This window comes from Lynx rufus, unplaced genomic scaffold (assembly GCF_022079265.1).
Source record: "Lynx rufus isolate CCGP_SWC_20201006 ecotype Redwood Valley unplaced genomic scaffold, mLynRuf1.p SCAF_25, whole genome shotgun sequence".
In the NCBI taxonomy this organism is placed as follows: Eukaryota; Metazoa; Chordata; class Mammalia; order Carnivora; family Felidae; genus Lynx; species Lynx rufus.
This window is the reverse complement of record NW_025814840.1, coordinates 17,881,824-17,909,627: the sequence shown is the minus strand read 5'-3', so window position 1 is coordinate 17,909,627 and position 27,804 is coordinate 17,881,824. Positions and strand designations below refer to the sequence as shown.

General features: G+C 54.0%; 1 protein-coding gene across 2 annotated transcripts in view; it reads left to right on the top strand.

The window, feature by feature from the left end:
• The window catches only part of GALNT2 (polypeptide N-acetylgalactosaminyltransferase 2), a 193,097-nt gene that overhangs the window by 154,384 nt on the left and 10,909 nt on the right, over window positions 1–27,804 (top strand). Inside the window, exons 4-14 of one of the 2 annotated variants that reach the window (XM_047088639.1) lie at window positions 1,642–1,740; window positions 2,245–2,312; window positions 2,531–2,596; window positions 6,097–6,218; window positions 8,670–8,757; window positions 12,342–12,429; window positions 13,033–13,136; window positions 17,602–17,728; window positions 22,923–23,015; window positions 23,341–23,424; window positions 25,909–26,035. In XM_047088639.1, the coding sequence (XP_046944595.1) occupies window positions 1,642–1,740; window positions 2,245–2,312; window positions 2,531–2,596; window positions 6,097–6,218; window positions 8,670–8,757; window positions 12,342–12,429; window positions 13,033–13,136; window positions 17,602–17,728; window positions 22,923–23,015; window positions 23,341–23,424; window positions 25,909–26,035 (1,066 nt within the window). Of the gene's footprint in view, window positions 1–1,641; window positions 1,741–2,244; window positions 2,313–2,530; window positions 2,597–6,096; window positions 6,219–8,669; window positions 8,758–12,341; window positions 12,430–13,032; window positions 13,137–17,601; window positions 17,729–22,922; window positions 23,016–23,340; window positions 23,425–24,166; window positions 24,586–25,908; window positions 26,036–27,804 lie in introns of those variants that run through there. The other variant, XM_047088640.1, reaches the window with a different exon arrangement.

Below are 27,804 nucleotides of genomic sequence, written 5' to 3'. Positions count from 1 at the left end.
TGCTTACACACTTTCAGCCGTGGCTGGGCACCAGAGATTGTTTGTTTGTTTGTTTGTTTCTAACCCGACTCCCTTTCCCACTGATTGGCCATTTAAGATAGACCCCTTTTATTCTGGAAGCCCATCGCTCAACAGCTGTGGTAGCCTACGTGAAGAGCTGACAGGGAAAAACAGGGTTTGTCAAATGCACTGGCCTCACGGAAGGTTGTGCAGCTATCGCAGAGGCCGGGGTGGAGGGACCGCGTTGGGGGCCACCTGACAGGTTCCTACCCTCATGCAGGCTCATGGCACAACCGTTGCACCCTTCGGGCCTGGGGTGTTAACACGGCTGGTCAAAGAGCACCTGGGTGGCTCAGTCGGTTGAGCGTCCGACGGCAGCTCAGGTCGTGATCTTGCAGTTCGTGCGTTCGAGCCCCGCATCGGGTTGACTGCCGTCAACCTGTCAGCACGGAGCCCGCTTCCGATCCTCTGTCCGCCACCCCCCCCTCTGTCTGCGCCTCCCCCACTTGCACGCTTCCACACACAAAAAAGATGTTGAGAACTGTTTCCGTTTCCCTCAGGGCAAAGATGTCTTCCCAGCCTTTTTTTTCCCAAGCGGGTTATCAGTGGTCCCATCGTTTTGGTAACTGCCCGAATGTTGCCGGCGGTCCTGACAGGCTGTGAGCCCACCCCAGATGTATTGCTCTCTCTCTGGAACCATCACCTTTATGCTGGCGTGTTCTGTGCTCTCCAAGTCTGTGGAGCCTGCCCTGAAGGGACGGTCCCTGAAGACGGCTTCTGCTGAGCCGGCTCTACCTTGATGGGTCGTTTCTGTCTCTAGCGTATGATACGTTAGCATCTTCGACCTAGAGCTGCCGGGGTCCTGTTTTTTAACACAGCCATCCTGTGTCCTTGCGGTCTTGTGTCTGTCTGTGGAGGCCAGACTCGAGACGTGACTTGTTTCGATCTGCCCGGAGCTTATCCGTGGTCCCTGTGACCACATCGCCCGTGAGAGCGGCCGGGCTCAGGTTCCCACGGGCCCGCCCCTCACCCCGCCCCAGCCTGCACCACTCCCGCCTACCTTGTTGGGACACAGGCTGCATTTCCCGTCCCCACCCCCCCAAACACAGGGTGACAGGCGTGTGTCCCTGCTGCCCTTGGCGGGGGGGGGGGGGTGGGGAGACGGCCAAGCAGTCAGGGGGACAGAGCCGGGTTCCAGATACAGCTTTGCCGAGAACCATAGAGGCCCCACATGCTTGCCGGAGAGATGAGAAAAGAACATCGACTCGCAGTCGGTTCCACCCCTCGGAAATAACCACTGTGAATTGTGAAAAGCACATCTCTAGAGGTGTATCTGCATGTGGGAAGAAATGGGACTTCCCTGTTTTAAAACACGCTTTTTTTTTTTTCCTCTCTCCGCGTTAGAAAGATGTTCTCAATATGTTACTTTTCGCCGAAATCCTCTTTTAACGTGTAACTCCGGTTGTGTTTCTGTTTCCTTATGTCCTGTTGTCACTTTCTCTCAGAATAGGCCAGCCCCTCCTGCAGACAGCAGGTCCACCCGAGAACGCCCATCCCGGCGGGTCTTCGGGCTCGTGCCCTCCAGGGCCTCTCCGAGGCTGGTCCAGGTGCGTTCAGAGGACGATGTCTCTCTCCCCTCAGATGTCAGCGGAAGCAGTGGAGGGTGGACCTACCAGCCACCAGCGTGGTGATCACGTTCCACAACGAAGCCAGGTCGGCCTTGCTGAGGACAGTGGTCAGGTAAGGGCAGGAGAGGCCACCCAGTGCCCACCTGCTGCACCATACGGGCGGTGGTCCCCGGCAGGGCTGCTGGACCCGGCTCGCATCCCCGGCGTGCCAGGCCAGAGCTGTCTGCTGGGGGTTCAGACGGGTCACCTGACCGCAGCACAAGGAGCGGCTGATTGATGGCTTCTCCAGCCAAGGATTGGGACCGTCGCAGGAGAATCCCCCACCCCAAGTGATACCCCTACAAGTTCTCCAAACTTTGTCTTTCTTTTTTTTCTTTTTCTTTTTTTAATGTTTATTTATTTTTGAGAGAGAGAGAGAGAGAGAGCACAAGCAGGGGAAGAGCAGAGAGAGAGGGAGACACAGAACCCGAGGCAGGCACCGGGCTCTGAGCTCCCAGCACAGAGCCCGACACGGGGCTCGAACTCACGAACCGTGAGATCATGACCTGAGCCGACGTCAGATGCTTCACCGACCGAGCCACCAGGCGCCCCAACCTTTATCTTTCTGTTTCCTCAGTGTGCTTAAGAAAAGCCCGCCCCACCTCATAAAAGAGATCATCTTGGTGGATGACTACAGCAATGACCGTAAGTACCAAGACGGATTCCTGCCCCTTGCCTGGCCCTTCTCCTGGGCGCCGGCCTTCCTTAGTGCCCGAAAACGTCAGAAATCTGGGCCGTGTAAAGAAACAGGTGCCTCTTTGATGCCCCAGGAGATCCGCCCACCGATGACTGGGAATCACAATACTTGAATACAGAGCCCTTGCAAACGAGGTTCCAAATTCTCTGCTTCTCTCTTTCCCTAGCTGAGGACGGGGCTCTCTTGGGGAAAATTGAGAAGGTGCGGGTTCTCAGAAATGATCGGCGAGAAGGTAAGACTCTTTTTCTTAATTCAATTACCAAGACAGTTGAATTCTGACTTTTCCTGAGCCCGAAATGTTTCAGCTAAAAGAACAATTAACTTTCTAGTCTTCGTGTGTGTGTGTGTGTGTGTGTGTGTGTGTGTGTGTCTCTCTCTCTCTCTCTCTCTCTCTCTCTCTCTGTCTCTACGGGAGCCTCTTGGGAGCCTCTCCCAGCAAAGCCGAGGGAGGACATTCAAAGCTTAATTGAAATTGTTTGTATACTAGGGCAAGAGTTCAAATTACATTTTTATTTATGTATTTAGAAAATTGGCGTCTCTCTTCCCTTTACAACCCAGGAAGTCTTATCAGTCCCTGGAGTACCAGAGTTTAGAAGGAAAACAAAGATTTAGCAATGAGAAGTTTGGTGACGCCAGGCTCCCGGCATCTGATAAAATAACGGATTCAAGTTTGACAGCCTGCCGAAGGTGAACCATCCCAAAAAGGGAGATGTTGCTGCAATTACATGCTTATTGGATTTTGCAAAGGCCAGCCGCAAAACCTGCGGTCAGTCTTGTCTGCCGGAGCTGGGCTTATCGAGTCCACTTGATTGGCAGTTAGGAGAGAGACTCCAAAGGGTGTGTGGGGGGGGAAGTATTACTTTGAAGCGTCCAGAAAGGAAGCTAAAACCACAACGCAATTACCATCCAGTGTATCGATGCTGTTTGAAGGGCTTGGTGGCTGGATTCTAGGCTCCTCCATGGTCCAGAGAAATCCTTCAGGGTAGGAAGACGGCACAGCTTTAAAACATGCCATCTTAGTTATTTGAGGATGACTCCGCTGATCCTGGAGTGGTGATTGTATTCTCTGATCAGTGTATATACTCTTCCTTCCGGTTCCCGTGCAGCCCGGTCAGAGCCAATCCGGGCAGCTTTTCTTAGCAGGAATTTCATCAGCGATAAAGTGATTGAGCCTATTAGGACAGTGCCATCAGCACCATGTTTTAACCAACCAAGATCATCGTTCCTCAGGTTCAAGATACGTAAACAGTGGCATCGGCCCTGCCCTTGGGAAGCTCTATTTGCTGGATTCGCATCTATCTCCCAAGCTTAGAATAAGCCAAAACCTTGAGGTCAAACCAAAATCTTGCATTACATGTGCCCCCAAACAAACTGCATGATAACTTTTTGAACTGAAACCCAAAGTGCCTGCTAGCACGAGGAGAAAAAAAAAAGAAAGAAAGAAAGAAAAAAGAAGAAGAGGAGGAAAAGAAAGAAATTATTTTTCATGGTGGCATTTTATAACTGACAGATCACTTGCTGGCCTTGTCAGAGTTTAACCTTAGACATCAGTGCCTCTGAGTGCTTTAAGTTAGGATGTTCACTTGGGTGAGAACGTGAGCTGATGCTTTGTTCTGGAAAGGGAGGGGGAGGGGCCGCTGTGGGAAGACAGAGTGTGGGAAGGAAACCTGTAAGCAAATGAAGCGGGTGGTACTGAGTGAGAGAAAGCACACACGGGAATGTATGTGTGCGCTTGGGTGTCCGTGTGTGCATGTATGTCTCCCATGTACTTGAACATCTATACAGGTGCTTCGTAATTCTTCGTAGATGTCAGAGAAAATCAGTTGCGTGAAACATTATGGCAGCGAAGGAACGGCCTTCGGTTTGTTTAGCGGGGGTTTTAATGTGCCAGTGACTTCATCTGGCTGCTTATTAGAATCGGCTGGGGAGCCTCAAAGATGACCCAGCCCTTCTAACTTGGTGGGAGCCCTGTGCCAAACTGTGTGTCCCGTGGTGGTTACCGGCTGAAATCTCAGTTCTCTCTGCCTTCTGATTGTTTCTTTTCACGGACTCCACGGGGTCTCCCTTGTGCCTGAAGTTCAGGAGTCAGCCGAGGATTTATGAGGAGGTTATCTCCAGATTTGGGACGAACGAACCTCCTTTCCGGGATCTCCTCCTTTCAGTTTCTAGCCCCTCTCGAAACCCTGAACTCTGTCCTCTGACATCTCCAGCCAAAAAGGCTGTGTTGCAGCGGGTCGTGGCGTAACCTCGGGAGAAACACCACACACCCCTGGGCTTCACTCCCTGTGATTTTTCTCCTTTCAGGGATTGAATCCCCTCCAGTTTCTGCCTGCTTCTCACTGCTGTCTGGCCCTTTCCGATTCTTGCTTTTTCTCTTTTGGTCAGAGTTTATAACTCTTCTCTGAGCAAGAGCTTGTCTAATACAAGCTAAGACTCTCGACTTTGCAATTACCAGAACTAGAAGCCTTTATCTTTTTTCCCCCTCCCATAGCATGCAGATCTAGAAGAATCATTGAAAACCCATTTTGACTACTCTGTATAAAGGAACTTGAAAACGCTGTCCTCACGGGTCGTGAATAGTCACATCATCTTCATATACAGTTGTGCCCCCTTATCCACAGGAATACGTTCTAAGACCCCCCAGTGGACACCTAAAACCACAGATAGTAAGGGACCCTGAATAAACTTTTTCCCTATACGTGCGTATCTCCAGCAAGGTGTAAGTTATAAATTAGGCAGAGTAAGAGATAAACCATAATAACTAATAATAAAATAGAACATTTATAACTATACTGTATAAAAGTTACATGAATGTGGTCTCTCTCTCTCAAAATATCGTTCCGTCCTCACCCTTCTTGTGATGATGTGAGGTGATAAAATGCCCCCATGATAAGATGAAGGGAGGGGGATGACACAGACTTGTGACATAACGTTAGGCTACTGCTGACCTTCTGATGATATGTCAGAAGGAGGATCCCCTGGCTTCCAGACCTCAGTTGACCACAGGTACCTGAAATTGTGAAATGCACAACCACGGGTAATCATGACAGGGGACACTGCGGAAAGCCCGGCATACACAGCAAAAGCCATTTATGACCGCGTCATCCAGTGACAGAGATACGACTTGTGATAAGACTTGGTGTGATAGTAAAAGATCCATATTATTAGCAGACCACAGTACATAAACTGTGGAAATTTGACCTGTCGTGGAACTAATTTTCTGTGAAACCCGGTCAGCCGGGATTTGCCACCGATGTTCTTCGGCTGTGGTAGGTCTTGGACAGGCAAAGATATTTGCAGCACCCTTAGCGTTACGTCATCGCCATTAAAATCGGTACCACCAGCGCCTGAAGGTGTCTGAGTAACACCTCCCTTGCCCCAGTTAAGGAGAAAACTGTTGCTGCGTCAGAAGAAGGTAGTCGGAAAAGTTCCACGTTTCAGTTGCCTGATAAAGGAGACTTCAGGTTCTTAAGGGCCTGACTCAGAGGGCAGTCATTCTAAGAAAGTAGCCTTCCTCGTCCTCCAATGAACTTAGGAACGGAAATCCTGACAGAAGCCTGTCTTGGTAACCACGGGGCAGGATTGATCCTGCCCCCCAACTCTGTACTAGACTGTGCCCGGCAAGAGGGCCACAGAGCCGTGGGGGGCAGCGGGGGGATGTCAATGCTGTATGTGCTGTTCTGTTGCCTTTTTCTCAGATACTCTGATGCGCTTTTGAAATCACTTCCGCAGGCCTGATGCGCTCACGGGTCCGGGGGGCCGATGCGGCCCAGGCCAAGGTCCTGACGTTCCTGGACAGCCACTGTGAGTGCAACGAGCACTGGCTGGAGCCCCTCCTGGAGAGGGTGGCTGAGGTGAGGCCCGGGGCTCGTGCTGGGCTCCTCCCGCGTGCTGGAAAGGGAAGGGGGGGAAACGTGCCTCTGGCACAACCTCTCCAAGAGTATTCCGTTCACTGTAGGAATCTTATCACTGGAGAGAAAATCACTTTGATGAGTCGGAGGCGAGGAGCGGCGGAGGCTGGCGAGAGCCTGATCAGTTTCCCATGGTCCCTTTCCTCTTAGGAGGGTCCGCCTTCTCTCTGAGCTCAGGAGGGGTCGAGCGCTGAGGACAGCGCCCGGCGTCCAGCAAGTGCACTTGGAGGGGCTGATGCCATCGCTGCCTCCAGAGGGCCGGGAGGGCAGGCTGGCCACCTCCAGCCATGCTGCTCGCCGACGAGCCCAGCCTGCCGGCTCGTGGCGGAACGGGGTGCCCGTGAGCACACAGTTGACCGTTAGAGGCTGTCAGGGTGCCCCGGGGCGCAATTTGTGTACCTCTGTCGCTAGAAACGTCATCACTGGTATTACCTTCGGCCTTTTGTCATTTCGCTTCCTTTTGCTTGCTTTCCTGACTTTTCTTTTCTCCGTACTGAGAAAGGGTTTCTTTGGGGTGATAAAGCGAACCTAACGGAAGTACTGGAGAAATCGGAAACGAACAAGTGAGGCCTTTTACGAGTCACGCGTGACACGGGTAGCTGAGGGGCACTGAATCATGAAATACTCAATAACCACAAGCTACCAGTGATGATGATGTTATGACGGTATTGATGATCTTGACTCCGTGTCCCAGTTATTAGTGATACTACGATATTCAGGACTGTTCACCGAACGCTAACTATGTGTTAGATAAATTACGTATTGACCCCGTCTGCCCCATGAGGAACCTGGGGGTTAACTAAGTGTTTAATAACACATCCAAAATTCATGCAGGAGACACAGCCAGGGTTGCAAAGCAGTTTCTGCTGCATCCCCTCTCACTGAGCTCTCTTACACCTATACACGCACCTAGCCGAGAGAAGAACCCTCTGGAATCCCGTCCTCTCCAGGCCCGTTCTCACACAATCAGACTCCTCCCTGGTCGCAGAGGCCACAGCCAAGATATTAGCGTGTGTGGAGACTGCAGGCTTCTGCCATCAAACTGTCAGAATTCTTTCAAATACTCTCTCCTCAAGTAAGGACAAAAGGAGTGGAAAATTGCAACTCTCACCAATTCCAGTCCTATCAGAAGAAGTCAAGGGGCGCCTGGGGGGCTCAACCAGTTGAGCGTTTGACTCTGGATTTCGGCTCGTGTCGCGATCTCACGGTTTGTGGGTTCGAGCCTCGTGTTGAGCTCTGCGCTGACAGTTCGGAGCCTGCTTGGGATTCTCTCTCTCTCCTTCTCGCTCTGCCCCTCTCTTGCTCACGCTCTCTCTCTCTCTCTCTCTCAAAATAAACTTAAAAAAAAAAAAAAGAAGTCAAAACAAAAGAAGTGGACTGAGAAGGAGAGCAAATTATGCTATTTGGTGCCCATCCCCAGGTCCGGACCGAGCCAGGCAAGGGAAGACTTGATTCTCCCTTCTCGGCGCACGGGGTTTTGTGTCCCGTAAACTCGCTCCTGGGTGATGTCAGAACTTTATACTGTTCTTTTACGTGTTCCTCTGATGTATTAGGCTCTTAGCTCTGCTGATTCTGTTACCAATTTGTTTTTCGAAGTCTTTCCTCTGGTTAACACGGGTTCTGTAAATGGCTGGAGGACAGCACTTCCTCTTCCGTTAACTAGCCGCGTGGGGCAGCGCCTCTCCCCAGCATCAAGCATCTCGTTTGAAAGAGGGCAGGAAGGTTAAAAGGCCTTATGTTCACAAACTCTTACCAGAATAATAACCGCGGCATAAGGAAATGCCTCCGTCTAAGGGAAAAAATGTTCTTGTTTGATAGAAATCACAGGTAAGACCTGCGTAGAGTCTGGAATTCTCTAGCCGACTTGGCTTCCATTCTGCCGGAATAATACTTGGTAACTCTCCTCATGCCCTAGCGTTGCCGTGTGGGTGTCTCGGCCAGGAGTCCACTCCCAAGGCCGTGGCTCACAGCTCTGATGTTTCAGTGCATATGAGCTTAGATTCTCTCAGGATGAAAGCAGCCCCGTGGTCGGCGTTTTGACATTTGGGAAAACGGAAGAGCGCGCTGGGGACCCTGGCACGGTCCCTGACTCCAGCCGGGGCAGCAAACACCTGAGGCACCCCATGCCCACGGCTGCCTCCTCTCAGGGAGTGATTCTGCCCGCTCACCCTCGACCTTGCTCGGCACAGAATAGGGCCCGTCCACAGGACGGCTGAGGGCAGGGCGCGCGCGTTGGAGGGGGGCCCCAAGGTCCCCTGGAGCACAGCGTGGTTAGCGATGGCAAGCGGTGGGTTTCACTGAAACTGCCTGCCACGAATGCCTGCCTTTTGTGGGGTGGGATCCTTTGTTCTGTTTGTGATACCTACTCCTGTCTTTTGTTCATTTGTGTTTCAGGACAGGACTCGGGTCGTGTCCCCCATCATCGACGTCATCAATATGGACAACTTTCAGTACGTGGGGGCATCCGCTGACCTGAAAGGCGGTAAGCACGGCTCCTGGTCCCCCCCCCGCCTCGCTCTTGCTGTCTGTGTGGTGTCCGATCGCCGCTCCTTCTCAGCGTCTCGAGTGACAGTGACGGCAGCTTTCACGCTGCCGGTGCACGCACCGCGAGCAAAGGGTGTCTCTGTGCTCGACAAGTGGGATCTCCTAAAGAGAGCGAAAAATAGCCTTATTTCCCTTAGAGGACTTCCTGTGTTTCCTGTTCTTCTCTTATCTCGTTGGCCTTCTGTGGCTGTTATGACACGTGTGGCTCAGTACACACGACTGGTGTCATTTTTAATCGGAAGATTAAGCCTTCCCAGGTCGGAGTCTGGGATGAGGATCCACCAGAGCTGACAGGCCGTGTGCGGTGAGCATCAGAGCTCAGTATCGGGCCTGGCTTTGCCTCCCCTGTGACGCCAGCTCCTCTGACAGCGACAGCCTGCCTCTCCCTGGTGGCAGAGCCATCCAGGTCACCTGCCCTGCCGCCCGGGTCACCTGGGTCATCCCCAATTCCCGCTGACCACCCAAGCCCACTCATCACCAAGTCCTGCTGATTTTACCCCTTCGCGTGGCTTGGTTGCAGGTCCCCCCCTACACACCCCCCCCTCCCCCCAGCCGACCATTCACATCCTGCTTCACTTTCGGGTCCCCTCGAGTGTAAGTGGCCACACCAGCTTCCTGTTGATCCTCATAGCGTCCGGATGTGTTCTGTCACACCCAGCCCCCTTGGGGCCCCGTTGGTGACTTTTCTCGTGCTCTTCACGTTCCCAGAAATTATCACAGGCCCCACAGAACCCCTGTGCGACCATACTGTCCTGGCTGCATGTATCGGCATTTGCTGGGTTAGAAATCCAAGCCGAGAACTTGTTAAAACACGAGGCGATGCAAATATACATCCAGTTGTCCATCAGAGTGCTGATCTCGTACGTCCTACAGCTTCTGGAAAGCTCCATCATGGGCTTTTGAAAGAGTGAGCCTGAAAGAGGCACTTACATAAGGTCTCGTGTAAATATAAACACGGTTTTGACGTGGCAGACCCCCAGAAGGGTCTGTGGACCCCCGCGGGCTCCTGGGCCTTGCCTGGGGACCCGCCGGTCTCGTGCAGGGCTCCATGGTGCTGATGGCAGCGTAGGGATCACACTGGCCCCTCGAAGGGACTGGTCACGTGACACGCGGCTCTTACTAGTGTCCTTCTGTCCCTGGGACTGTGGGGTGGGGGTGGGGCAGGGGGTGGCTGGTGACACAGGGCTCTGCCACCGCCCGGTCATAAACGCTCTGTGCTCTGAACCTCGGCCGGTTGGCGGTCACGCCTCTCGGAGCCCGGCTGAGAGCCAGGAGGTCAGCTGAGACCGCTCAAAGCAGCTGAAAGAGACGTCAGAGCCTGTGCCTTCTGCCTGTGTAATGTCTTCGCTCTTGACCCTTCCCACCTACGGTCCACGAAGTCTTTTCTACCTGCCCAGCGGCACCCCAGTTGCTCTGTGTGAACCTAGGGGTCGCTTTGCCCGTCTTCCAACACCTTGAGTGGATGCCACGAGGACGGACTATTGCAGACAGACACGGGAGCCACTGATGGCCTGGCACGGAGAAAAGAAGACCGCGGAACTCTCAAACCGGGCGCAGCCTCAGGAAACAGAATGCCGGGGCGGTCCGGGCGACTCCGGCTTTTGGCCCCGCCTGCCAGCTGACCTCTGCTCCTCCGCGTGCCCGTCTGAGAAGCGGGGTGCTAGTGTCGTGGGCAGCGAAGGGATGAGCCTCGCCGGCACGAGGTCTGTGATGTGGCCAGGCAGGTCCCCCGTCCCGAGCCATCGGCAGCGGGGCCGTCGCCGTGGGAGGGCTCTACGTGCATCAGGAGACACGGAGTTCAAAAACGATTCGCGCATCAGGAGACACGGAGTTCAAAAACGATTCTCCGCAAACGGCGAGACGGTTTGGCCGCTTTAAAGGGGACAGATCCTTAGTTACCAAGAAAGCGTCGGTCTTCAGAATGTCTTCGTCCCCGAGGACTTGCAAGAGCTGAGATTTGATGGGCTCTCTTGCTCCCAGAGCAGCTTCCTGTGTGAGAGCCAGTGCAGGGACCCAGATCCTCTGAGGGTGGGGCTCAGGCCTCCTGCCGGGGTCGGAAGAAGAAGAGGCACCAGGTTTACTCCGGGAGCCCTTTAGGGGGAAAAAAAATCAAGGACGGCACTTTTAGCACGTTCTCAAAACCTAACATAGTTTGTCTGTTTGGACCAAATTAATAAAGTAAGAATGAACATTCGCAAGCAGCGGGCGGTGTTAAAGTCACCTGGCCCGCTGGGGCCTCTGCGTTGTCTGCTGATCACACAGGCAGGACGTTTGTCGTTTCCCTGGTTGAGGCAGGCCTCGGGGAGCGCTGGGCTCTTCGGGAAAGCCAGTGTGGGGCCTGCCTCAGTTTCCTGCCTGGGCTCCCATCTCTGCCGCCTGCCCCCCCCCCCCCAGCCACTCGCCTCTTCTTTGCTAGCCTGTGGCACTCGGCGGTACCAGCGGGGGGGCCTCTGTGGTCCCATGCCTCTGGAGGGGCCATCTGGCGTGCCGTGCTAGCCCAGGAGACCCCCGGCTCACACCTCCCACCCTGCCCTGTTCAGGCTACAGACGTGGGGGCTGGCGGGACAGCCAGACCTTGACGTCAGAGCACCCCGAAGAGAGATCCGAACCTAGGCCTTGCACGGAACCTGCTGGCCCAGGCCCCATGGCCAGACCGTTGGAAACGCAGTATCGTGAGCCCCCTGTCACCAAGAAGTGGTCTCCTCGTGCATCTCTGGAGCATCAGCGGGTGGGGTGTGCGGGCACCCACGGCTCGGTGCGGGGTGCCTTCTGAGTAAGGGCGAGACACGGCAATACAAACGTCAGAAACCACGGGCAGGTACCGGGCCTGCGCTCGGCTGTCCCAAGCAGCCTGTGGCTTCTAGAAGTGACTTGGGACGGCGGCCGTTATTTCTCAGAAATTGCAGCTTGCTGCCCACTGCGCTGGCAGCCAAAGGAAGTATTTGGCTCATTTTCGTCAAAAAGTGGTCCCCCTGCCCCCCCCCCCCATACGGTTTGGTTGCAGCCAGGAGACGCTGAGAGGATCCCAGGTTGCAGGCCCAGGGACCCTGTCATCTTGTCCCCTCCCCTGCGTTCTTCTTTTGCCCCAGGACAGCGTTGGAGGCCCGGTGGCAGATTTGACTTTGTCCCTCTTTTTTCTCTCGCCTCCCTACAGCCCTCGGGTGTGCAGGGTGTCTCCACACGGACCCCCCTTCTCTCCCTGGGTCCGTTACCCTCAGGCATTTTCATCCTAGGAAAGCCTGACCCGCGTTTTCTGTTCAGAGGGAGCCTCTCCAGCATGCGCCTTCCCTGCCGGTCTCCCGCCCAGGTCCCCCGGGCGCCCTCTCCCTCCTGCTGCGGCTTTCGTGGTCACGCTCTTTTCTTGTTTTTTTTTTTTTTTTTTTTTTTTTGCTGTGTGTGGTTTCAGTGAGTCCAGTCCAAACATCAAATACAAATACGTCTAAGCCGTGAGGGACGGAGGTGCAGGAGCACAGTTCGTACTTATCGGCGCCTTGTGTTTTGTGTCTTCTCTGTGGCCGGCAGGTTTTGACTGGAACTTGGTATTCAAATGGGATTACATGACGCCCGAGCAGAGAAGATCCCGCCAGGGGAACCCGGTCGCCCCCATAAAGTAAGTGCCGGGCATCCTTTGGGGTGCCCCTCACAGGTGAGACCCCAGGCCCCGTGTTTTCTAGACACTCAGTTAAGCTCTTCCTCTTCCTGCCGGCACTTGACATTGAGTTCTCAGGGCATCTACTGGGAAGGAAGTAGGGGCTCAGTTAACTGCCTCTCAGGCTCACCGGGAGACACAGAGGTGATGGGTCGCATCTAACGTGAGGAACCAGCTCCAGGATAAGGGCAGCTGATATTATTGGGTCGCTTGCAGAATCTCCTGAGAGCTTATACGTATCGTTCTTCGTAATCTTCTAAGGAAACGGAGGCACGGAAAGGCCACCTGTCAGTGAGTGCCCCCGGCTTCAGTGGTCACTGTCTCGTAGGGGACCGGGTCCGGCCCCTTGCGCTGTGGGAGCGTCTGAGCAGGGCAGGCGGGAAGCATTTGAAGTCAGCAGCGGAAAAACAGCGACAGCATCCTAAGCCCCGACTGGGGAACGGTGGCTGTGGCTTCGTTTTTAAGCTCACCTTATAGACCTGACCTTGGCAGTAGAATGCAGGAGCGCTGTCCTTGACCTTTGACCTCTCCCTCTCTTCCCTTCCACCCTCTCTGCCTTTTCAGAACCCCTATGATTGCTGGAGGGCTGTTCGTGATGGACAAGCTCTATTTTGAAGAGCTGGGGAAGTACGACATGATGATGGACGTGTGGGGAGGAGAGAACCTGGGTACGTGTGAGCCTGCGTCTTGGCTCTCCAAGCCTGGTGAAGCCGTGGCCTTCCGCCCAGCAAGGGCGCCCGACTGAAAAGCGGAAGCTCGGAAGAGGCTGTTAGGCAAGAGCTTGTGGTATACAGGCGGCCAGTTGGCAACCAGCTATAAAGACGTTAGTCACCGTTCATCAGACCCCGTCCGTCCCCGAATAAGTATCGATAACCTACCTTTCTCTCTTCAAGGTGTCTTGGGTTGGCCGTTAGAATCCGTCGCCCTAAGTTAGAATGAGGGATGCTAGAAGACAGACACTGTCTTTGAAGGAAAATGCAAACTTTTCAATGTCGTGTGGACCCGAGGGTTTGGAAAGCGAGCTTAACAAACACGGGGAAGGGCTTCAGGCTATAGGATTTGCTTTCAGCCGTGTAGAGTGGAAAGTGAGTCCGGGCCAGCCTCGTGGGGTTGACCGTAGTCCCGGAAATCAGACGGCGTGAAGAGGCCTTGGCATTTAATCCCTCCTTGACTACTTTGTGAACGGTTCTCATTTAGTTTGATTTTTTTGTTTGTTTGTTTTTACTAACCCGTGCTAATCGTTTTTCCTCAGGTTTAGGGACGGTGAAATTTTATTTTATTTTTTAACGTTTATTTTGGAGAGACAGAGAGGACAGAGTTTGAGCAGGGGAGGGGCAGAGAGAGAGGGAGACACAGAATCCGAGGCAGGCGCCAGGCTCTGAGCTGTCAGCACAGAGCCCGACGCGGGGCTCGAACTCACAAACCGCGAGATCATGACCTGAGCCGAAGTCGGACGCTGAACCGACTGAGCCACCCAGGCGCCCAATTCTATACAATGAAATTTTATAGACTCTGGTCTGGGTTAGTACCTGCACCATACTTACTGCATCGAGATGAAAAGATTTCTTGTTTTGTTTGATTTTTGCTTGGTTGGTTTTGTTTTTTGTCGTTGTCATCGTCGTTTTTTGCTGGGGGTCCTGAACTGATTCTCCTCAGCTATTGACGCTGTTCGGTACCATCCGCCCTTGGGTGGGCAAACCCTGGGAGAAAGCAGGGCAGGGACAAAGGAGAGGACAAATGATGTCACCGTCAGTTTTAGGAGTTTTTACCCGTAACAGAAACTTTGACATTTTTTGTTAGTTTAGAAGAAAAAAGCTCGCCGCGCCTGTTTTATTTCTCTGACTTTATGATGTTAAAGTTAGTGATAGCGTCTCCTCTGTGGAGATTTGTCTGCCTCGGTTTGATGTTGAAAGCTTCTTTGGGCTCAGTAACAACACTGGGACAAAGGACCATGAGTCAAACTCCTTTTGGTTGTTTTTTTAATGACACGGTGACAGGTAGGGGGGACTTGTATGAAAGTCGTTTGAGCACGAAAGGCTTCAGAAAAATGATTAACCTTCTGAAGAGAATTCCGCGTCACCCTCGGTCCCCAGACATCTCCTGATGGCTTCGTGGAAATCTGGCCAGCCGGGACCACCCAGTAGGACAGGGCATCACTTGGGTGACTGTGGTTTTCAAAAGGTGTGCTGTCAGCTGAAAGCATGGATTAGGCCAATGATGTGGCAGCCAGCCTTTGTGTCACAGAAGAGTGTCGATATAAATACCAAAGGGGACATGTCACCAGAGACCTGAGGGAGGGGAGGCCGTTTTCTTAAATGCCCTGGAGTTTTTGTTGGTTTGGTTTTTCTATTTATGTAGCTGTGCCATGTGTGACGTCCCGCGGAAGGGCTTGAGGGGCCTCGGTGGGGGTGGGACCGGACAGAGAGGAAGGGGCTGGAACAGTCCCTGCGTGGGTGCCGTCTGGCATCGTCCCTTCCCTTGCCCGGCTCCGTAAAGCCGCTCTCGAGGAGTCTCCCACTGGCTCTGGAGGGTGAACAGGCGTAGGGCTTCAGCAAGAGAAGTCCCCAGTCTGAGTCTGTTTGACACCTCTCTGACTTCTTTTCTGAGCGCCGGGTGGGTGTGGACGTGTGTCGGGAGAGGTGGGGTGCTCCGAGTAACACCCAAGGCCACCTCGAGGTGCACCCCCCCCCCAAAACCACTGCACCTTCCGCTTTTCCTAGCTGGCAACGTAAGTCTAACGTAAGCAATGAAAAAGAAAGACGGAGAACCTGGTCCCCGGCCCCTGTGAGACGTAGGCGTTAGGCTCCTTGGACACGTGATTTGTCCTCTGTGCCGTGTCCCCACAGCATTAGCCAGATGCTGACTGCTTCCGGTGCATCATCTCATTTTGTGCTTGCTTTCTTTTTTTTTCGGTTGAGGTGTAGTTAGGCACGGCGCCACGGTTTCGTTAGTTTCGGGTGCGCAACCTAGAGATTTTCGCCAGCGCTGTGCGTCTCGTTTCATGCTTTCTTGAAGGACCAAGGTCCTGCCCGAGACCTCACGGCTGGTTGTTAGCAGAGCCGAGAAGCAAACAAGTGGCCTGATCCAAAAGCCACCAAGTTATCCTGCGTAATCGTTCCCAAGTTGTAGCGTCCCCAAGTTCAAGTGCAATCAGAGTTGAACGTAATCGTACTTCTGTGTGGCCTTCCAAATCTCCCGCCAGGTCTCTGAATGGATCCCTTCCTGGTTTAACACACGCCCTCCACGGAAGCCACAGGGCCTTCCTAGCCCCCAGATCGAATGTTCCAGTTAGGCGAGCGTATATTTAAATTTTTATTCTCCTGAAACGCAGAGAACTTCTTATTCAAAGCTTAAACCCGTCACGGCAGAGACTTGGGTTGGTCATGACCCTACATTTTTCAAGGCTGCGAGGGAATTGGTTATGAGAGGCCCACGGCAGCTGCATGGATCACTCCTCTCGAGCCAACGAGGGGTTTCCTACTTGAGTTTGCTAGATCCAGTCCTAGGAACTCCCGTCGTGACCGAGGGGGTGTTACGTGCCTTCAGCGGTGCGGTCTGGGCGCCTACTGCCACGGACAGGGCTCTGCCTGGAGGATTTATCCAGCAGCTCGCTTGTGGTGTGCCCTAATCCCACCTTATTTCCGACCCTTTTATACTTCCAGCAGTGACTGCTAATTCTGTGCATTCTATCTCGCTTCCTCACCGTGTTCTTACGGGTGTGAAGTGATGTCGAGGAAGTGCCCTTTTTATACAAACCATGAAGACTGTTGCGGTCACTGAGATGGTTGGTGAGGAGGACAGGTGCCTGGTCAGAGGGTGCCGGGCTGTTCCAGAAGCCAGCCACGCGCCGAGCTTTTCCCCAGTACAGACGCTCAGGGCAGTGTGTATGTTGAAGTTGGCCTGAGCATCTCATTACTCCTGCAGGTAGATTCTGTGTCGAAGCAGGTGAACCATTGGTTACTGACCAATGAAGTCCATGGCCAGCTCTGAGGGTTCTGTGTTACTCGGGCATCTTTGGTCATTACCACAGTCCAAAGGCACCTGTGAACTTTCCAGGTGACTTGCAGCCTGCTAATAATGCACAGTTCTGGATAAGCGTAAATTTTGGAATTTAAGGGGAGGGTCGTTTTCTCCTGAAGAGAGAAAGTCCAGCTGCTTACTTGTGGTCAGTGCCCTGAAAATAAGTTGTCGAGGAAGTTGGCCTATACGGTGGCCGGTTACATCTGACATCGAAGCTCCATTGTGGGTGTTTCATGCTTTTTAATTCATGGATGTTTATACACCTTCCTGGTGCCTTTTCTAAGGGTGTCGATACAAAGCAAGTGCGAACGTAATAGCCCCTGATCACGAACCCGCTGGTGAAGAATTCAGGGCAAGCATTTCATCAGTTAATACCTGTGATGCCGCACGGATACGCGAGGTCTTGTGCCTGGAGTCCCTCCATGTTCAAAATAGACCAGAGAATCGCACTTGTCTGCAGGTGTCTCGTCTGAATCTGAAAAACGTTTCTGCGTGCTCTTTTGTTGTTTTTTTTGTTTGTTTGTTTTGTTTTGTTTTTAATTTGGAACTGAATTCTTGAATGCAAACATGGGATTTGGTAACACAGATCTAGCTGACTCCATAATTTGGATCTGTGCTCAAATCTAAGCTAGTAAATGTCCCAGGGTAGGGAGTTTGTTTGACCTTCTTCTTTTTGTCTACACCACTTCCCATTTCTGTAAAAAAACACCGCTGTGGAGACACCCTCTTGGTGAACCGCAGTACGAACTTTCGTTCCATCTTTTTTTTTTTTCTCTTCAACTTTATTGAGGTGCCGTTGACGATTTAACGTTGTGTATATTTAAGGCACGCAACTTGTATTCGCTACAGTCAGGCTGACCTGCCTGCACATACTTTCCTGATTGTGCTATGGAGCCAGGAGCTACTGGGTGTGTCCAGTGTCCCCACCGTAGAATGTTCAGGACAGGTTCTGGAAGGAGGCAGGCTCCCTGTTCACATCTCCTTCAGGAGACGAGGGCACGAGAGCCCTTTGATGGGCTACTGGCGGGTGGATGTCTGTGCCCTGTCTGGGGTAGCTGCTGCTAAGAACAGTCCAGGGCTCCGTCAGTCACCCTGTCTCATTCGTCGCCTCAGAGATCTCGTTCCGCGTGTGGCAGTGCGGCGGCAGCCTGGAGATCGTCCCCTGCAGCCGCGTGGGACACGTGTTCCGGAAGCAGCACCCCTACACCTTCCCGGGTGGCAGCGGCACCGTCTTCGCCCGGTGAGTGGCTATGAGGGGCTGAGCGGGGACGGGAACACCGGTGGCCACGGGACTTAACCTCGGGCTGTATGGAAGCAGGTGTCCTTCCCTGGGGTGCCACTCAGCAAGGACGGGGACCGACTGTGCCCACAGCAGCACGGGTGCCACTCACTCTGCTGAGTGACAAGTGGCATGGTGTTTAATCCCGTTTCTAGGACGGTGTCAGAAGGACACAGCTACGGTGACAGGGAGCAGACAGGGGTGGGGCGGAGGCGTGAGTACAGGGGGGCAGCCTGAGGGGTGTCCGGGGTGACCGTGCCTTCCTGCATCCTGATGTGGTAGTAATGACACCAGTCTGTACACGTGTGAAAGCTCAGACAACTGGACACCCCCCCCCACCCCCCCGCTGGCAGAATATGTGAGAAAACGTTATTGTGAACAAGAGGAACTTGATATGTTACCATTCAGGGCACCGTATGTGAACAACACGAAAGTCAGGCCATACTAAATTCACGCCAAAAAGACGCGGCGTATGGAAATGATTTATGGTAGATGACAGAAATATCTTCGCAAATGTGAAGATACCAAATCAAGAGTTTTCTGAAGAAGACAGGCCAATTACCCATCGTGGGCCTACGGGTGTCTTCTGGGGAAGTCTTCCAGATGCTAAAGATAAAACGGCACACAGGCCCGTGGCCAGCCTGGCCCCAGGGAGCTGGGAGCGGTCAGCCCCACATCTGAATAGCTAAGTAAGACGGCAGCCACTGATAAATGCCGCGAGAAGGATCAGAGAAGGATCACCGGTGGTCACATGGCTGAGCGGGAGCGGACTGGACACAGAGGGACCCTCTGCGCCCTCGTTTCAGACCCAGAGGTGGGAGGGAGGGGCTCTGGGCTCCTGGGGGACGGCGCTCCCTGCAGGACGAGCAGGTCCTCGGCGCTGAGATCGGTGTCTGCCACCAGGTGGGCCCGGAGCCTAGGGAATAAGGGGACAGTAGACAGGGTGGGAGAGCTCGACCAGCCCCAGCCAAGCACCCTGTAGGTGGGGGGAAACTCGGGATGATGTTTGGATGCCGGAGGGGGGGAGTTACCGTAGGCACCTGACTTTTGAGCAGGTATCTGACTTCTCTGTTTTAAGCTTTAGCGAGGTGTTCATGGCCTCTGGGCAGAGGGTGGTGAGGAGGTGACATCAGGAGGAACCGATGGCAGGGGCGGGGGCCCAGGCAGAGAGAAGGTGGCGCGGACGGGGCTGTGGCTGTGACAGCGGAGCGCCAACAGGCAGCGATTACGGTGGCCTGGCTGTGGCCGGAGACCGGCGGCCGGGAATTATGAGCGAGCCCCAGGCCTGCGGTCAGCTTTGCCAACCCGGTGCCCCCACCGAACCCGGAGAGCTGGAGAGAGAGCAGAAGTGAGCCCGGGAGAACAAACAGCCTCTCTCTGGTCCACTGTTTTACAGCTTAGGTTCCAAGTGCAGGTTGCACACCACACACGTTATTATTACCCGGAAGTGAAAATTATTTCAGCAGAAGTGAAAATGTCAGCACGGAGGGTCTGAGTTCTGGGAGCCTCCAGCGAGGCCAAGTATCAAATAAAACTTCCGGCCAGATTACCCTCTTTCAACAGTACGTCCTTTCCCGAATGCCATCTGACGTCATTTCTGCTCTTTACCAGAAACGGAAGTATTTCTTCTACAGCGAGCTCCACGAAATAAACAGTGAGGGGTTTGTTCTTTCCCGGGGACAACATGAGATTCCTCCCAAAAGCCTCTCGTGTGGACATATTAAAGCCCTTGGTCGCTACCAGCACAAGGTATTTGTTAACATACACAGAACATTGCTTTACGCAGTGTCGTTTTTAAGCTGTTTAGAAGGGAAACTTCTTCGCCGTAACTTATGGCCCCCGAGAAGTCTGTGCACCAGAGGCCCAGACAAAAGACTGACCCAGGCCCCCAGAGATCTGCTGGCCTGCGGCGCATCTCCGCGGCCCTCTGCCTCAGCTGACTCATCTAAAAGATGAGGGGGCCGAATTAGATGGTTTCTGAGGTCCCTTTCCAGTTCCGCGTTTTCTGGTTTCCTCTGATATGCGGCATCAAGTGTGTAAGTATTTCACCATTAACAATTGGGACTTCACGACAAGAGCTAACACGTATGTGGCGATTGGTGTGCGTCGGGCTGTTTCTCAGTACTTTACCAACATTAGCTTACGTCATTCTCCTAAAACCTTATGAACGAAGTACTCTGATTGGTCCCCGCTTCAGAGATAAGGGAAGCTGAGGCGGCGGAAGCGTCATCCCTCCGGCCAAGTTCACACAACCGGAAAGCACTTGAGCCAGGTTGCCACTCGGGGAGCCGGGCTCCGGACTCCACGGCCTTACCACATACCGATCTTTTTATCTAGATGCTAAAAGAGGCGGTAGAACGACACGCAGAGGATGATCTCATTTATGTAGGTTAGTTTGTCAGCGAGTGAGTGAGTGAGGGAGGAATGAATGAATGAGTGAGTGAATGAATGGAGCAAGCAGCCCCAGTGGGATCCTGCCTTGTTTTACCCCTCCCGTGTGCACATGTGGGCACTGGCACTTTAGAAAGGGTAAGGCTGTGACCCACCTGCAAATCCTTGCTTCGTGTCTCTGGATGTGGCGGCCACATCCCTCAAGACCAGTTGAGAGTGGGCCAGTTGGGCGACGTCGCGACGTGTCCAGTTTGCTTCCTGCAGGCCCCTCAAGAGACTGTAGGGTGTTGTGTGCGTGCTGGAGTGTATGTGTGAATTAGAATTTACCCGGAGGCCAGAGATGGCCCCAGTCAGAAGAGCAGCTGGGTGGTGGGGCACATCCCTTAGAGACGGGTATTGGGTTTTAGGTTTCGAGTTAATGGCGAGACTTCACCAATGCGATTGAAATGAAATACAGGAAACCCAGCGGTGTAAACTTACTTTCTTACCGGACTGTTTTCTGTTATTCCCACCGTGCAGTAGAACTGGCCCGTGTGACTCACACCTTCTTTTGTTGCCTGCTTTCTGAGAGAGCTACCCTGTCTGCGCTGAGCGTAGGGGTGGGCAGAGAGGAAGCAAAGGCAAGGAAAACCTGGATAAATCAAAGTGGACCCTTCTGGGTGCCGCTGTATCCATAGCACCAAGAAGACTGGCGTATAGTAGGTACTGAATAAATATTTGAATGAATGAATGGAAACTGGGGCGGAGTAAGCACGTGAAGCTTATTGGTTGAGTCTTACCTATGGATCTTTCTCTATTCAGCAGACAGAAGGATGTTGCCTTGCGTTTAGGGATTGCGAAATGGGTTAATGACTTAGGTGATTCAAAACCACTGTGTGATTGGAATTCAGAAAACCTTGGAAGCGTTCGGGGCTGAAAGGGACCTAGGAGATGCTTGAATCTAACCGTTTCATCCAACTGATGAGCAATCCCGGTCCCAGAGGACTGACGTCACACAGCCTGTTGGAGATTGGGTGTTAAGTTGAGGCATGGGCCACTTGGTAAGACTCCGAATCCCAGTAAGCATATTTAATGGCTCTTCTGAGAAATAATACTTACGATCCCGCATCCCGGGCACTTCAGATCTTTAAATGCTCGTTGTTGAACGTCTTTCTTACAGAGCGAAAATAAACAGTATCGCCAATTTCATTAACAAAGATGGTAGTCTTCTAATGTGGTAGGTCCTTCTCTCCAGCCCCCTCCCCTCCCCCTCCCTTCCCTGCACGCACATATCTATCGCGTGCTGTTCCCTAGCCTGTTTTCTCTTCACCCAACAGCCAGTCAAGGGCGTCATTCCACGGCAGCATGTAAGACGCACACCAGTATTTTCAGTGGCTGCAGAGAAGTCCATTTATTTGATCACTTCCCTGTCGATGGTCGTATGGTTTCTAATTTTCTTCGCCATTATAAACAATGCTGAAGTGAGCGTATTTTCACATGTGTGTTTTCCTTCCTAGCCGATAAATTTCCACGAGGTAGGTTGTAGAAGCGGGAACTTGCCAGGTCAGAGGACAGCCATGTTATTTCGTATTGTCTTGTCTGTCTAGTAGATGGCACTTGGAACAGTTCATCTTCTATCTCAGGAAGAGAAAAAGGGGCTCTGCATCACTTTAGGTGAAAGATATATGCCCCGAATAGAAATTATCTTCATAATTGTAGCTCACATCATTTGAAAGCCTCCCTACTTAAAAAGAGACCTTTTTGGTAGAGAAAAGGAATTCTTTTCGAAGGTAGAGAAAAGGAATTCTTTTCGAAGGTAGAGAAAAGGAATTCTTTTCGAAGGTAGAGAAAAGGAATTCTTTTCGAAGGTGAACGCTGCCTCCCTAATAATTTATTGTGGAAGAACATAATGTGTTCTGTACGGATTCTTAAGGAGTGGTGAGTCTACTTTGGTACCGAGTCCAGGACTTGGGAGCAGAGAGGCCCCCTGTATGAATGCTGCTCTATACATGCTTTGCAAAGAATGCCGGCAGGGTCAGATGTGGACGTCTGTGCGCGTGAATCCTTTAACGCAGGCCATGTGTGCAAAAGTAGCTTGTTCCAGAGGCCTTATTGATCATGCATCATGGTTTTGAGACCGAAGCATGTGGTTTTCCTGCCTTCTAGAAAAGCACGGGGTAGCTGATTAGAGCCCCACGTGTGGGGCGTAAAGCTGCTGTCCCCTTCATGTGACGACTCCTTGTCCAAACAGGACACTCTGTCAGCTCAGGTCTGCAGGCAAAAAAAAGTCTTTTTTAATAGGAATTCTTATCTATTTTTAACTTTTGCCCGGGGCCGTCTGGTAGGGTGAGAGCCGTGATGAGAAGGGCCGTGGAGGCCGAGGGGTTCTCGGCTGTCCTCCCGGGTGCTTCCTTCTGCGCACACATTCGCACGGGTTGTTGCCGTGACGCTTTGTCCTTCCCGATGGTACAGCCCCAGTCTCTTCTTCCCAGTCCCTGCCTGTGCTGCATTTCTGACTCCGACTTTTGCTCTTTGACAATCCGTTTTCGCGCAACCCGAGAAAGCGAGCTCTGTTTGTTCAGTAAGCACCCACTGAATGCCAGCTACCCGCAGACACGGGCCTGGGTGCTGAGCGGGGACAGCCCGCTCTCTACGCCGCTGCCCAAGCTGCCGGCCGGCGTCGGAGGACCTTCCTGAGTGGCACTCCGAGCGGACGAGCACACACAGCGTGACGCTGATGGAAAGGAAGCAGATCACAGCTCAAGGAGATTTGTTTGGTTTCTAGTAACACCCGCCGGGCAGCAGAGGTCTGGATGGACGAATACAAAAACTTCTATTACGCAGCAGTGCCTTCTGCCAGAAATGTCCCTTATGGAAAGTAAGTGTAACTTGCACCCTCTCGTGCTGCTTTGCTCGGGATCCTTGGGGGTGGGGGGAGCCCCGTGGTCAGCCCGCACCCCAAAAACCACACCGCCTCCAGAGTCGAGAACAGGCGCCCGGGGGTCGAAGCAGGGGCCTCTGCTCGGGACCGGGCGAGGGCCTCGGGCAGGCGGGGTGCGGGAGGTGCCCGGGGTCATGGGGACAGGAGCGTGCGGGGTCCAAGGTCCACTGCCGCCTCAGTGCCGTTCTCAGGAGCAGATCTGATGGAGGGAGCCGGTCAGTTCTTCAGATTGGTAAAGGAATCTTGTTTCCCTCTTCTCCAGTATTCAGAGCCGACTGGAGCTTAGGAAGAAGCTTAGCTGCAAGCCTTTCAAATGGTACCTCGAAAACGTCTACCCAGAATTAAGGTAAGCCCCCCGGGGGGACCTGCGGGGGGCGGGGGGTCTCACTTCGCCGGGGCTTAGGAGCAGCAAGTATCGGAGAGGCGGCAAGGCCTCGGAAGGTGAGGAAGTGAAGATTGCACCTCGGACAGGAGGCCAGGAGCTGGACCCCCTCCCCCCCCCCCAGTGAGAGCTGCGTGTCCTTCCCCCGCAGCTGTCGCCAAGCGGCCCTGAGAATGTGCTCCCTGAATGGCGGCCTCCTGCCGCGCGTTCCCTTGCCCTTCTCTGGAGAGGTGGAGACAGTCCCAGGTGTCCCCTCATCTAACTCCTTCCCCGTTGGCAAGGGGGGCAGGGGCCAAGCGGCCGAGGACTGTGCTCTAACCGGCCGTGTAAGCGGCCCGAGGAGCAGCGCCCGCCCCCCCCCCCAGGTGTGTGCGCTGTGCCCACCCTGCCCGGCTGCCTCCGTGCAGCCTCCCGGTTCTGGCGCCCCGGGCCTCCCCGTCCTCGCGTGTCTCGCCCCAGTTGGCGAGAGTCGGGAGCTGAGACCCAGCACCGACCCGGGCGCAGATCCAAGAATACCTCCACTCTGCCGCTTGCCGTTTGGCCCCTGCTGCCCGGGCACCACCGCCCCCTCCTGTGCAACCGCCGATGGTGGCACCCAGCAGGGGCGCGGGGACCGGGACCCCACCCACGGCGCCTCCCTCCTCCAGGCTGGTCTCTACCCCACGTAAAATGGGGGTCATGACGCCGGCGCCCTGCTTCCCTCCAGGAGAGCTCATCAGAAGCACTCTTCCGCGCCTTCTGTCCACACCCGGCGTCTCGTTGTAAATTAATGTGAGCCCCGCGTCCCGAGGGAGCACTGATACCCTCATCGGCGGGCGCGCGGGCCTCCGGCCTTCGGGATCCATCTCCGCTTCATCTTCGTAAAGGGGTTGCCAGACAGCTCTTGGCTTTAATGCGGCACATCCCTTATTCTGAATATGCCCAGAGCGTTCCACCGCGAGTCCCGTGTCTCCCAGCCCGGGGACCGGGAACGCGACAGCCCCCACCGTGATCTTTTGCACTAACGGCTCCTCCAGAGCCCTTGTCACAGAGACGCGTTGGAGGGTTAGATGATGCGGCTGGCCCTCATCGCGGCTACTCGCGCACATCCCTCCCTGGAACCGTTGCCTCGGCTTTTAAAGCAACGTACGATGTCCTGCCCCCCTCCCCCCGCCCACCCCCAGCCGGAAGAGCGGGCAGAGCGGGACGGTGTCCTCCCCCCGGCCCCCTCTGTGAAGGATGGCTTTCGCTGGGGATTGGGAACGGTGTCGGTCACCAGCGGGAGCCCCCCGGTCGTCGTCTCTCTCTCTCTCTCAGCTCATGCGGGGCCTCCCAGCAGCAGATCGTAGCCCCCCAATGGCACCCACCTCGTATTTGCTGGCCTGGGTCTTAGTGGGTAATGATGCCAGGCAAGAGCGACATCAAATGCGGTTTCACCCCGAGGTGCCACTGGACCGTGTCCGAAGCATCGCGCACCGTGCCGGCAGGTGACTCCGCTGCCCCCGACCCCGCCCTGCGCCAGGCAAGAGAGACACCAACTTCGTACTTGTGTTGTGGCCGTGGTAATCACTGCCACTTACCGAGTGCTTCCCAAGAGCCTGACTTACGAGGCAGTATTTTTACATGATAACTTGCAGCTGAACTGTTCCTCGGGTGCTGTGCAGAAGAGGGGGGTGAGGTGTGGAGAGAGCAGGAGGTCTGAGAGACGACGCAGCTGGTGCAGGGCCCAGGCCGGGTGCAGATGCAGGTCGAATCCCAAGGCGCGTCATCCCCCCCCCCCACCATGACCTGGGTCTGTTTGTGGCAAGGCCGCCCGACAAAGCCACTCAGGTTCTCCCCTCTTCCGGGCGAAGGTCAGATCCTAAGTTTTCTGGGAAGTTCAAGCGGCACGTGACCACGCTCACTGCTTTTCTTTTACTGTTTTTTTATTTTTAAATACATATCTTTTTTTTTTTAATTTTTTTTTTAAGGTTTATTTTTGAGAGCACGAGGCGGGGGAGGGGCAGAGAGAGGGGGACAGAGGCTCCGAAGCAGGCTCTGGGCCCAGAGCAACGAGCCCAGGGTGGGGCTCTAACTCACGAACTTGCGAGACCGTCAGCTGAGCCGAAGTCCGACACTCAACCCACGGAGCCACCCAGGCGCCCCTCATTCATTGCTTTCCTAAAGAACTCCCAACGGACCAACACCGAAGAACACAGGAGCTTTTCCTTTCCAGAAACGTTTCCCTGACGTGGAATACAAAGACTCGTCCTCCAACGTGATCTTCAGCCGGGCTTAGAAATCCAGGACGTGGGCGAAACGCTGCCTCGCTGACACCGCCCGCCAGTGGGGGAGGGGCACGGGGCCTAGTGGAGGCCTTCCTCGCGTGGTTCCTGCTGCCTGAGATAAAGTCACCAAGCAGAGGAAGTGGATGGCGGGAGCTGGGGGCTCCCGCGGAATTAAGCAGACGATTCTCCCGTTGCTTTCCAGGGTTCCCGACCACCAGGATATAGCTTTTGGGGCCTTGCAGCAGGGAACCAACTGCCTGGACACTTTGGGACATTTTGCTGATGGTGTCGTCGGAGTTTACGAGTGCCACAATGCAGGGGGGAACCAGGTATGTGCGTGGGGTGGACTTTAGCTCCCGGAGACCCAGAGACAACGGGGAAGGGGCCCTGACGTTACAAGTCCTAGCTGCTGCCTTTCTCCTGTGACCCCAGTTGTCCGTGAGGTAGCTCCTGCCTGTCACCTGCTAGCAGACGGCCACCAGATCGGGTGGGGTGTCCCGGATCAGAGGCGTGGAGCCTGTCAGCAGCCTTGGGCCAGTCTTAATCTCCTCCTCCTCCTCCTCTTCCTCGTCTTCCTGCTGCCTCCGTCCTCCCTGTGATGTGTGCTCATCCCCAGAGCACCTGTTCTGTGTCCCCATCTGTGTCCAGTCTCCGAATGTGCTTGTCAACACCTACCTATGCCCCAGTTAAATGGGTACTTAACCACAGTCCCTGTGGCAGCCGCCAGAGTCATTCCTGGTCCCCCTGCCTGTTAGACAGCAACGGCTTAGATAGAAAAATTAATAATTACTAGCTTCGGTCTGACACACACACACACACACACACACACACACACACACACACAACTTTTCCAGGAAGCATAAAACCCCACCACCTTCTATCCTCCCTGAAAATGAGACCAAGAAGGCTTGATGGGCCTAACCGTGGCCTACATGTTCCAGAAGACAACAGTCTAGAAAGCCATTTTGTAATGAGATAATAATAGGTGTTTGGGAAACCATGGGCTTTGTACGCAAAAAAGGTTGGGCAATGCTAAGTACTCTTACCTCCTTGAAAATATGCCAAGCTCTCAGAGGGCCTGCAGTTTAAATGGGGTGAGGCGGGGGTTGGGAGGCAGTTTAACTCGGTGTATCCAGGTTTATTGATCCCAGAGCCTTCTTTAAAAAGGATTATTTTTATTTTTTTTTTTTAAACGTTTATTTATTTTTAAGACAGAGAGAGACAGAGCATGAACGGGGGAGGGGCAGAGAGAGAGGGAGACACAGAATCGGAAACAGGCTCCAGGCTCTGAGCCATCAGCCCAGAGCCTGACGCAGGGCTCGAACTCCCGGACCGCGAGATCGTGACCTGGCTGAAGTCGGACGCTTAACCGACTGCGCCACCCAGGCGCCCCAAAAAAGGATTATTATTATTTTTTTTTTCAACGTTTATTTATTTTTTTGGGGACAGAGAGAGACAGAGCATGAACGGGGGAGGGGCAGAGAGAGAGGGAGACACAGAATCGGAAACAGCCTCCAGGCTCTGAGCCGTCAGCTCAGAGCCCGACGCGGGGCTCGAACTCCCGGACCGCGAGATCGTGACCTGGCTGAAGTCGGACGCTTAACCGACTGCGCCACCCAGGCGCCCCAAAAAAGGATTATTTTTAAAAGAGGGCCCCTGCTCCCATGTACAGCTGGTGGCTCCAGACCCCACCCCCAGGGAGTATCTAGGCAGAGTGCGATCCCCAAATGCTCCCTTCACTTGGTGATGGCATCTTAGCAGATGCTTGGAATGGTCCGGACACCCTAAATCAGACAAGAGGCGGGGAGCCAGCTTCAGGCGGCAGCCAGGGCCGGCCCAGCACCTGCGTGCCGCCCCCACCGCCCCCCGCCTGGGCTCCCAGGGTGTCCCCTCTGTCCCCAGAGCCTCTGTCCTCTGGACAGGCTGTGAGCTTTGCGTGAGCGCCCGACCAGCCTCTGGGTGCAGCCGGACTTACGGATTTCAAGTATTTCAGCCTGTGATATGTGGGTCCCCGTTTGTACTCTTTCCCAGGCCCCCCAAATGTGAGGGGTCAGCTGGAAGGAAGACCCGTAAAGAGGGAAGGAAGGAGAGGAGGAGG